General features: G+C 38.0%; 1 protein-coding gene across 1 annotated transcript in view; it reads right to left on the minus strand.

The window, feature by feature from the left end:
- BOD1L1 (biorientation of chromosomes in cell division 1 like 1) overlaps nt 1–12,143 on the minus strand; it is a 48,567-nt gene that overhangs the window by 29,782 nt on the left and 6,642 nt on the right. The window contains exons 3-9 of the mRNA XM_032494161.1: nt 8,601–8,791; nt 7,516–8,130; nt 6,762–6,911; nt 4,611–4,777; nt 3,148–3,259; nt 2,113–2,251; nt 1,068–1,140 (exon numbers count right to left, since the gene is read on the minus strand). Of these exons, the coding sequence (XP_032350052.1) occupies nt 1,068–1,140; nt 2,113–2,251; nt 3,148–3,259; nt 4,611–4,777; nt 6,762–6,911; nt 7,516–8,130; nt 8,601–8,791 (1,447 nt within the window). The remainder of the gene's footprint in view (nt 1–1,067; nt 1,141–2,112; nt 2,252–3,147; nt 3,260–4,610; nt 4,778–6,761; nt 6,912–7,515; nt 8,131–8,600; nt 8,792–12,143) is intronic.

Here is a 12,143-nt window from a genome sequence, read left to right on the forward strand (position 1 = left end):
CAGTTTATCAGTGCACCTTTTGACATTTTAACATGGAAGATTAATGTAATACTAATGTAGGGACCAGAACATAGCAAGATCTTTAAAAATACTTTAAAATTAAATTCCTCAAAAAAAGAACTAACAGGGATTTCATCAACCTAATTTTACAGTAAGTTCTAACCAATTAATGTGAATAAAATTTTATGAGATCATTTTTCACAGAAATGTCTCATAAAATGGTTAAATATTTTAAAATATGCCATTAAATATCAGAATATAATTATAAATATGCCTCTAGTTCCTGGATAAAGACATCAGGAATAATTACTGGCTATGAATAAATAATTACTAAATTATCAGTGTTCCCCTTATAAGTGTCAAGATAGTTCAGCTAGAGAATTATAAATATGGCAGACTATATAAAGATTTAAACCCAGTGAAAGCAAAAGTTTAACCCAAGAACATGATGAAAAAAGAAGAAAGGTATTTATTGCATATTTTTGGGGTACTTTTAGGTAGATATTTTTACTATCTAAAATTATCAAATCTTGGAAGCAATCTAAGCACCAACTGTAAGGAAATGCTTAAATTATGGTGTATCTGTTCAATACAACACTACGCAATCATTAAATATAATTAGGAAGCTATAAGGTAACATGAAATGAGCATTAGGGAATGTTAAAAACACTTTGCAAGATTACATCTACTCTACAAAATTATGTACATATGTGGATGAGAAATGGAAGAGAATGAAATGGATAATTTGTTAGGTGGAAGGATTTTAGCTTTCTCCCCCTTTTCTTTTTCATTATTGTTACTGGCAGTCTTATTATTGCCAATATAAGAAACAAGAGCAGGGGAGTAGAAAAGTAGCTATTATCCAGATAAAAGATCACATGAATCAACTCACCAAAATGAGGAATTTAGGCCATAACAGAATGGGGGTGCTAGAACGCTGAATGTGCTGGACTTTTTATTCAACTCGGAAAAGATCAAATTGTATTCTAAATTTTACTACAAAGGACTGAATGGTCTGTATCTAACAAAAGAACATTTAAAATGGGATTTTATTAACTAAGACACACCTCACTTGTTTTGAGGGTTTCTTTGGCATCTTCTTCAGATTGCTGTTTCTTTTTAGAATTCTCGTCAATGTTCCTAGGTGGGGGAAAAATGAAATATGAACTTCATTTGAATCGAATGTAAGAACTTCCCAGGAAGGTTAAGAAAAAGGCTTAGCTTTTCTTTACCATGAACACTTAATCCATACAAAGAGACTTGCACATTTCAATTTAAATCCTACTCTCGGACAACAGAGGAGAATCCAGTCCCAACTGTGACACGGACTGTTCTTGGCCCTATAGTATAGCTAAAACAAAACTTCCTGAGTTGTTGCTTGAAGATGAATACTGTATGGGCTATAATTTCATTTTGAAAGTCTTATCTTTTGAATAACATACAGGGTAGTTGTATTTATTCAGATCGACAGAGATGGGGTCTCTAAGAAAAATGAGAGCTAACTCCTCTCACTGAGGTCTGTAAATTACTGATTCAGCTATCAAGTCCAAGATAAATGTACATAACTGCATCACGATGGAACAGCAAAACTGTGGCCCATGGCTGCACAGCCACATTCAGTCTCTTCTTATAGAATTAACTATAACTCAGTGTTAAAGAAAAGTTTGCTTTAGACCTCTGGCTTACAGGGAGAAGCATGAGATACTGGTGAAGTGAACTGCCTGCAAAGATGGGAGAATGGACACAATCACTGCCAGTAAGAGGTAACTGAATGTTCAGAGCAGGGACACTTCCCGGGTACTTCTAGAGGGTCTATAAACTTTGAAACTCTAGGGACAACTGTGTGTTTGCACACATGCATTTTTGAGGAAAGAGTCCAAAGCTTCCAACAGATTATCAAAAAAGACAGGGACCACCCCTCCAATACACTACTTTGAAATATTGCAGGTACTAATACAATGAACTATGATACTGAAAAGGAAACCCTAAGGTCTTTCATGGAACAACATGCACATTCAGGGTCTGGCTCTTTACTGTCACTTTCAATGCCTCGCTTCTAAAAGCGTCCCGAGAGAATGCTACAACGGGAATGTGGCCAGATAAAATATGTACCTGGAATCCTTTTTTCTTTTTTTGCTTAAGGCTACCTTTTTCTCTAAAACTTTCCGTTCCTTAAGAACTTCTTTAATTCGAGGGGCCTTGGGTTCCAAACTCTTTGCTGATGATTCTTCTAAGTCCACACTACTTTTGCCTGGGAAAGAAGCAATTGATAAACTGTGTTTCAGAACAGAGTTTTAGAAATAGTGTAATATTTTTTTCATTAAGATTTTCTAATCATTGTAAAAATGAAAAATGGCTTCAATATCTCTAAGCTGTGCTGGAACAAAAACATTTTAGACAGAGAAGAGTCATATTTTCTATTTCAAATGCTCATATATGTACATGCATGTATTTCTATACACACGATCAGTGTCCAGAGGAAGTTCAACTTTGTTCAATGAAATATTCCAGATAAATGTTTGCCACTTCAGTTAACTTCAAGTATAGATTAATTCCATTAGTATCACTGCAAGGCTTGATGACTCACATGTTAACAATGATTTTTCCAGTGATAATTCATTCCATTATCACTGGAAAATAAATTACTAACATGTGAGTTATATCATCTGGTACATGATAGAATGCTTAATTAATTAATTATTTTTATTTTTTATTTATGTATTTATTTTACAATATAATTGTTTTTAATTGAAATATAGTTGGTATACAATATTATATGTTACAGGTATACAATATAGTAATTCACAATTTTTAAAGGTTATACTCCATCTATAGTTATTATAGAGTATTGGCTACATTCCCCGTGTTGTACAATACACCCATGTAGCTTATTTCACACCTGATTAGAATGCTTAATTCAGATACAGCAATACAATAACAAAAGAAAAGGGACTAAACAAATCAGATTAACAAGTAAGGAAATCTTCTACACTTGAAAATAGATCATTTAAAAAACCTAACAGCTTTACTGAGATACAATTTTGATCATTTTATTGTATAATCATATCTCGTAAGTTATAATAACATCTAGCAAATAATGGAGTATATAAGATAGTTTAAAATATTAAAAGCTCACATCTCCTATACCTTGACTCTTAGCTTTCGAAGACTTCGTCTTTTCTGCTTTCTGTTTTCGTTTTTCTTCAAGTTTCTCTCTATTAATTTGCCTTCTTAAAAGCCTCTCTTCTTTTTCTTTAGCCTAAAACCACAAAATACTCATAGGTGTCCTGAGAGATTATCAGGGAAAAGCAAAAACACTCTGGGATAAAAAATATGCTTGCCCTTCAGATGCTTTTACAAATCTGGGTTCTGCAAAAGTGCATATACAGCCGTGTGTACATGTGTATGTGTGTGTATGTGTTTCAATTTGGAAGCTACCAGGAGACCAATAGAGACAGATGTGAAACGTTTTCATTACTCTTCAGAATGTCATCAGTTTAAAGAATGAGAAAGATGTTATTTGGAAAATGGTGGTTTAATAAACTGCTATTTTAATTAAAAGGATAGCTGTAAAAATATCTATGAGCATCAAGTGTATAGAGGTAGGTCTCCAGAATTTTTTTATTTTCTCTAAGGCAAAAGTTGAAATGCAGATTCAAGAGACAGGCTAGTCCTACAACAAATGTGACCTGCTGGCTATATTGTTAGGACCCAGGTTTTGGACATGGGACTTTCTGCAGCCGTATTTGAAAGCCAGGGAGAATCCAGTCATTGTGTGTTACTCCCACTGTCCTTTTCCCACCCAGAACTCAAAGCCTCCAAGTGCCAAAAATCCTAAACTAGGACTAACTTCTGATCAACTAGCCTCTTCAAGAGATAAGCCACCATTAACATTTTGGTGTACTTCCTTCAGATCATTTTTTTACATGCAGTATTTCCTCATTCTATGATGCACAGCTTTTTATATCTTAATGTTTTTGAAATTGTAGGCCATCTTAAAACTAATGTATACATAAAATGAGGTAGCAATTTTTTTCTCTAAAAAGCTGTTAGTAATTCAATAAACAACAAGTTTATACTCTATAGCACAGATAACTATATTCAGTATCTTATAGTAACCCATGGTGAAGAATATGAAAACAAACATATGTACGTTCATGCATAACTGAAGCATTATGCTGTACACCAGAAATTGACACAACATTGTAAACTGACTATACTTCAATAAAAATATATACATACAAAAAACAATTCAATGGCACATCTCAGAAATATTTTCAAACGCAGGAAATATGTGGACTGACTAATCTCCCCGTTAATATTATGTTAATGGCTGACAACATCTCTCTTTATGGCTGGATTCACACTTGAGTCAAACATTTCCACACTATGAAACACCTAGGCCATTACCAGTTCTTCACTACTATTAATCACAATGATACGAACACCTCCAACACATGTCTATTCTACCTGGAAAAATGACAACGTTCCTGAAGGCAGAACCTACATGTTGCTGTTTCGACTGTTTACCAGTACCTGGTAAAGAGATTTGTCAAGTTTCCCAACCTGATTTAACAGGTGACCACAGCAAGGGATTAAGTCTGACTTACGATGGACTGCCGCCGCTGTTCTACAGTGAGTTCATCATCAGAGTCACTGTAGTACCTTGAGTAAAGATACGGTTTGTGAACGTAAGCATGCCGTACACTTTTTGCTTTCCCTTCACTGGGATCACTGGCTTGAGCTTTTGTTTTGTTCTGCTTGTTCTTTTCTTCATCTGGAAGAGAGTCAGCAGAAAGAGGAGCGTGCCTGTCAGTCAGCAACAAAAGCAACATGAAGCAGGAGAAGTGCTATCAACGCAGTGCGAGTGTATCTGTGGGCCCGACGCAGGGACCTCAGCATGTGAAAACTAAGAAGCTGCCATTTTTAAAGGCTGTAATCCATATCTTAATTTATTTCTTAATTTTCTCTTTCAGCTTCTCACGCATCAAAAAGGCAAAGAAAAATTAGACCTGATAGTTATTTATGTTTTCTTGACAAATAGTTACTCCTCGTTTGTGTGTCAGTAGACTTGGTATGAATGCTTTACCACTGCTAAGTGGAAAAATTCACCTGAAGCCATACTTCAAAGTCAAAGAGATTTTAATGACCACCTGTGATCTCTTGTTTATGGAAGAAGCAAGAAGCAATAAGTGGCCCTACTCCAAGCAGACACTAAAACCCCTCTACTTTAGGAAGGAGGGTCAGTTCCCTGTGACACAGCAAGGAGTAAAGAAGAAAACTGTATGCAAAGTTTTCATTCCCTACCATTCGGTACTCTCAAAATAGCCATCTTCTTACTTTTTGGATCCCAGACATGTAAAATCTAGCCCTGTCCATGAAGAACTTTGAAAAGACCCGATAAAGCATCAAGAAGTAAAATTTTCGTTCGGCTGAGAAGTGGAGTGTTCACAGGATGAGAGCTGCCTCCTACACTGGTACTCAGAAATGACCTCGTGAGGATGATTGTGAAGAGTGGGGAGTGCTGCCATTGCATTTTGGGGCCGCTAATTTAGTTTTTAAATGAACACTAAGAATGAAGAATGGGAGAGACTGAGAAATACATCTTTGGCATTAAAACCTTCTTCTTTTTCTCCTCTATGATTTTCTCTCTAGGCATTCTATCCAAAAGCCAGCAGCAAATTTACAAGATGCTACCTATAAGCAACTGCAAATAATACTCAATATTTTGGATTTTTTGAAAAAGTCATAAACAATATCCAATCATGTGGTAAAGAGCAGCATAAGGTGTTGGTCAGTAGCCCAGACTCGGGTTTGAAATTAGTGCTTGTGGTTGCTAGCTCCAAGACCCTGGACAAGACACCTTCTCCTGGTGACTGTTTCCTCACCTGTACCTGCACAATAGTGTAATAACTGAGCACGCTGCCTGGAATGCCGTAAATGCTTAATGAGGGTTGGCTGAAAAATAAACTCTGTAACAAGGAGAAGTCTAGTCTTTGCCCTTGGTTCTGCGAGGTGATTTCTAACCTTTGGAATGCCATGTATGATAGGAGTGTTCTTATTTACCTGGAGTCTAGATCAAGTCAAATTGCTGTGGGTCATGGGGTATCAGCTTGATCTCCAGAGGGGCTGGAGACTGAGGACAGACATATGTCTACATGATGGAGCCCCAGTAAAAACTTTGGACATCCAGGGTCTAGTGAGTGTCCCTGGTTGGCAATAATCTGTATACATCTTCAGATGTCAATGCCAGGGAGGTAATGCTTTCCACAATTCAACAAGGAAAGGACAACTGGAAGCTCTGTGTTCAAACTTTCCTGGACTCTAGCCTATGTGCCTCTTCCCTTGGCTGATTTTAATGTGTCCCTTGGTGGTAATAAATCATAACCATGAGCTTAACAGTTTTCAGTGAGTTCTGGGAGTCCTTCTAGTAAATTACCAAACCTAAGGAGGGTGGTGTTGGGGACCCTGAATTTGCAATTGGTGTCAGAAGTGAGGGCAGTCTTGTGGACTGTGCTCCTCCAAACACCATCCACACACATGCACACACACACACACACACACACACGGCCCCCAAGATAGCATATTCATACACGATCTCATCTAAAGCTTGTAATAATCAGACAGACAACCTCAGAGCTGGGGCTTAAAGAAAGGTCCCACGGTCGTGCCACTACACCACAGTCTTTCACGATATAGCCATCTGAATATACACTAATACCCGATGGGAAGCTTCAGAGGCATTAAGTAAAACACTTTACCGTCTGATGTAATCTCCCCTTCTTCCATGCTATCAGACATTACAACTTCCTCCTCAGTGTCTTCTTCAAAAGATGAAAGGTCACTGGTATGGACAGAGCTAACTGTGATGTCTGTAAGTCCATCCACATCAGAATCTATCGAAGAGAAATCTTCACGAAGAAAATAAAACATAAAAAGTACATCATCTTGTTATAAGAACATACTCAACACCCACATCTAAATTTTTCTGCTTTAAACACATGTCAAAAAACTTTAACTTCAGAACTAGTCTCTCATCATCAGTAACCAGTATCATCAAATAAGGGAGAGTTGTTTCTGAAAAATACAAAGGCACACTATTACCCTGTGAAATTAATGAAAATGTTAACTTATGATGTAGATGATGTAAGTAAGGAAATCTTAAGTAGCTAACTAAAATATTTACTATCTAATATTTTAAAGATTAGGATATACAAATATGAATAAAGTTGCTTGGAATAATGCATGTGAATTAATTACAAGAGTTCAATTGTAAGGTTTAGAGCTTCTCTGTTCATTTACTCTGTGAACTGGTTAATTCACATGGTTAACATTAATACAGAAAAGAAAAATACAAATATTTATTCCTTATTTTTTAGCAAAGAGGATATGAGTTTTCAGGCTTTTAAACACAAGTATCAGATGTATTTATTAAAATTTGAAGGCAAATTTGATGTGCCCACAATGGACACTCATTGTTCTTTAAACTGTTGTAGATTTTTCTAAGTTTTTTACCTTCTTTTGTCCCTTCACCAGTTTTAGCTTTATTATTGTTCTTTTCTGACAGAAGTTTTGAACATTCTCCCTCTTTTTCCTTTGCTTGTTTTTCATCTTTTACTTTTTGTACATCTTCACTCCTTTTTGAGTGATCGAGTTTCTTTTCAGTCTTTTCCTTCTTTTCTTTCTTTCTTTCTCCTTTTTCATTGCTGTCTGGTTTCTTTTCACCTTTATCTGTTGATTTATTTTTTTGGTCACTGCTTTCCTGTTGAACATCCTTGTTTGGCAGAACTGAACTATTACTCTCTTTTGTGTGACTTTTAACTTCTTCAACTGGACAAGGGAGATCACTAAATTCTTCAGACTTGGGGGCTGTTTCCTGTCCTTCCCCTGCAGGGTCAGGTGTAGATTTCTCTTTGTCAGTTGTCTCCTCTGAAGTTCTCTCCTTCTCGGCAACAGTGTCAGTGCTTGGCTGAGAGGGTAGTTTTTTGGATATTCTCTCACTGGACTTGGCGTTTGACGTTTCTGTTGAGGACCTGGCAGCACTAGCTTCTTGGTTAAGAGATGTGATGGTTTCCAAGATTGACATGGCATCACTGGCCACGTTCGCACTGGGTCCAGGGGCAGGGACACCTTTGCGGGAAAGACATGTTTTAGAATAAATTTACGCAGAAGGTAAACCCCTCTGCTGAACAAGGTCACTTGCCACTGTCATCTTTATATGACACATATGTCTTTAGCCTTTCAGGTACTGGTGCTAGTGCCTCACACATTCTAAATTTTCTACCTCGCTACTATACTATCTTAGGAAAGGCACCATGCAAATCTGACAACAGTCTAGTTTCCAGAAAGAGTACGTTCTCTAATTATTTTAATTATTCCCTCTATTGAACCCCCCCTCCACTAAAAAGCCTATTATTCTGTATTAATTTTAAAAGAGAGAAATGTTATGCTAGTTGAGGAATTTGGGTGATAATTAAGATAAATACAATCTCACCGGACTGGCCAAATAGAGAAACGCTTTAAAGAACTAAATACCCCTAACTTGATACTCAGTTCAAGAAGAACAGCAATGGGACTGACCAACAGCAAAAGCAGCACACCTGGTGTGATGACGGAAGAGTCTGGTTTCTCCTCGTCGGGAGCTGTGCTGCCACTCGCTTCCTCTCTGTGATTCAGTGTGGCCAAAAACTCATGCACAGCTTTTTCCACCTGAGGTCTGAATGTGTGGTTGATCTTTGGATCCACAACCTGAGAAATAATTCGGTCAATGCCAGACTCCAACATTCCTGATCTGAAACACAGGATAATTAACAGAAAAGTAAAACAAACAAACAGACAAAAACTGCATTATGTGCATTAATTACTTTTAAGCAAACTTGTCTCTATTGCATATATTTTTAATCTTCATTTGGATATACACAAAGAATACAGAATGGAAAGTAAGTTTCACACCATAGTGGCACTTAATATGCCATACTGCAAAAAGTGCATGAACTTTCCACCACTGTGTCACTAGTGGAAATTCTAGAGCAGATAAAACAAAACCAAAACAAAACAGCCCTAGAACTAGACACAGCACGTGATCTAAAGGCCAGCCCTGTGGGTGATGCTTATGCCGCCCCAACCCTGCCCACGGCCGACAGGAATAAATGATCACTAAAGCTGAGTTCTGGGTGTAAAATAAATCGATGGGCTCTGCAACTTAAAAATGTAAGCCTCTGTAAGAATTAGAGTCTTCACACAAAGTGTAAATTCACCAAACTTACAAAATTAAAAAAAAAAAAGAAAAAAGAAAACTTTAGAAGAACAAAAATACAATATAAGACTTCTGGCCTTCTTTTGCTTATCTTCCTGCTATAAAAACAAAATGACTTATTCATTCAACAATTATGTTGTGAGTGTCTTCTACGTAACAGGTACCACATGAGCCGCTGGGCTGCTACAAGTCACACCTGGTCCCCATTCTGCAGAGCAGACAGACATACACAATCAAAATACAAGATGACAGGCACTGGGACACACCGCACACTGTAAGAAAAGAGTAGGATAAGGAATTATTAGCCATGTCTGAGATCATCTGGGAATGCTTCACAAAGGAGATGACATTTAAACCGAGTCTTGATTTCCAGAGAAGAAAAGGGGAAGAAAGTGTTCAAAGAAATACCATCTATAGAAAACGGAGGAACCAAAGGGACACAAAGTCTGAAGAGTGCCCAAAGTCACAAAGGCATCTGAGCAAAATAAGAGGACAAGAATTTATTTTAAGCAACGCACTTAACCCTTGTTTCTTTCTAACCAAGCACTGGAGGATCACGGCTCCCTGGACGGTGCTGGAAGCCGGGGTGCTGGGCCTCTCCGGCTTCCAGGCCTCAGGCTCTCCCTGGAGAACGGGTGGGGTGTTTCTCCTCACACTCCACAATGCTATTTCTGAGTGCAGCTCCGTCTGGCGTGGAGGATGGATGGGATTTTCATTTCCGGAGGCACCTCGCAGCCCCGGGATACTATAATTCCACTTATGTAGGCCAAAGAGAAAAATGAGTCAACACTGCATAAAGTAGGTAACCTGCTTTCTAAGGCTCTGCGATTGGGAAAAAAAAAAAAAAAAAAAAGAGCAAGTCCTGCAAACACTGTTACATCTTAGAGGCGTCTTTAAAATGTAGCAGGTGGAAAAGAAGCTAGGACAAGCAACCAAAAAAATGTTTTAAGACACAAGTACAAAGGCACAAAATAAAAAATAAAACCCGCCCAACCCCAAATTACTGATTCAGTCTCTTTCCCTGTGTGTGGATACTGTGGGCCCTCATTTACTTTAGTCCACTCTCACAGGGGTCAGATTGGACCCTAAAAACAGAGGCCATACCATACTACGGGAAGAAAGTCAGAGAAAGACAAGTATCATATGACATCACTTATATGTGGAATCTAAAAAATGATACAAACGAACTTATTTACGAAACAGAAATAGACTCACAGACATAAAAAACAAACTCAGTTACCAAAGGGGAAAGGGTGGGATTAAAAGATACACACTACTATATACAAATTAGATAATCAACAAGGACCTACTGTATAGTACAGGGGACTATATTCAATATCTTAACCCAAAATGGAAAAAAAAATCTGAAAAAGAATATAAACACACACACACACATATAAACGGAATCACTTTGCTGTACATCTGCAACTAACACAACATTGTAAATCAACTGTATTTTAATAAAACAAGGGAAAAACAGAGGCCAGTGCTAACAACCACTCTGCTCTTTCCGGGCTCACTACAGTGAAGTGCGGGCAGAGACGTCTCACCTGAGGGAGGCAAAGCCACAACCCAGCAGACTGCATTGTCCTGCTTAAAGCTACCTCCCTTCCTTTTAAATCCTGTACCTTTAAGGTCGTTATTTTTTTGCTCTCTTGCATTTTTTAGATTCTGTTGCACAAATGAACGCAAAAATAGAATAAAACTTTTTTCCACCTATTGAGTTGGCAGGTTAGTTACTAAACCTAAACATCCAAAATTGTTGACACTACACTGCTTTGTCCTACAAAAATGGCAATTGTAGATGCTTCAATCTAACGCAGTCAATTGAGTATTTTACAAAGTGTATAAGAAAAACTGTTTGAAATTGTATTTACAGGTGCTAATCCATCCCTATCGCATTAGTTAGACACAACTAAATAGTCTTTAAAGAAACTGTAAAATGTTATGTAAGAGACATAAATTTATTACTGGAATTTAAACAAGAGAATAGTTCAATTAAAAATAAATAAGATAGCTAGAAGGAGATTTACAGAAGTCCCAGGAAGAGCAGTCCCTAAACTACCCACAAGATCGCTATCTCTCCGATTCTGAAACGTCCCTAGGGGAGTCCTCTTCACCCGCAGGCAGCCTGCTCCGGTGCTAGTCTGACAGTCACAAGAACCCCTTACTGATGTGTATAGCAGTCCCTCGCCAAGCAAGATTCCGTGAAAACAAGGTCTCATATTGGCATAATTTTAACTTAAGAACCCCTTACTGACGTGTATAGCAGTCCCTCGCCAAGCAAGATTCCGTGAAAACAAGGTCTCATATTGGCATAATTTTAACTTAATAATTTTAAGTGTCTGATTTTACATGAGCAAGACTGAGTTTAGTTCCCTTTGAAGAACAACTGCTTTCGTGCTTTATAGGTTTTGTATGCCGAGGACAGGCAGTTCCAGGAAATTTGCCTTCCATTTAGCCTCTCAACATATGAGAAAAAAAAAAAAAATCCAAGACCCTCTTTTCCAAACGAGCTTTTAAAGCCCTGGTATCAACTGTGAAAAGGGGGGAGCCATGCAAACTGACGTGACAGCACTCCGTGATCAGCAGAGTGCTGTGTGAGCGTGTGGGCACACCAGTGACACTGTCGGGAAGTTTCCCTCTCCCATCCCACCCCCTCCCCCCAACCAACCCTAATATTTTGGTTACTGTTCTCCTGGAGGTCTGGAGATGAGGTACCCCCTAGGTCTGCCACCCAACAGGAAAGGCTTCGACCTTCTCCCACAAGGCATTATTATGCAACCCTCTAATGGCATCTTTTGATCTCACCTGGACTCTTTTACAGGTTCCTCAAACATCCTTTAAAATGTAGACAACAAAGCTATTGTCAAATGTCCCTCTTTTC

This window comes from Camelus ferus, chromosome 2 (genome assembly GCF_009834535.1).
Source record: "Camelus ferus isolate YT-003-E chromosome 2, BCGSAC_Cfer_1.0, whole genome shotgun sequence".
NCBI classification, from domain to species: Eukaryota; Metazoa; Chordata; class Mammalia; order Artiodactyla; family Camelidae; genus Camelus; species Camelus ferus.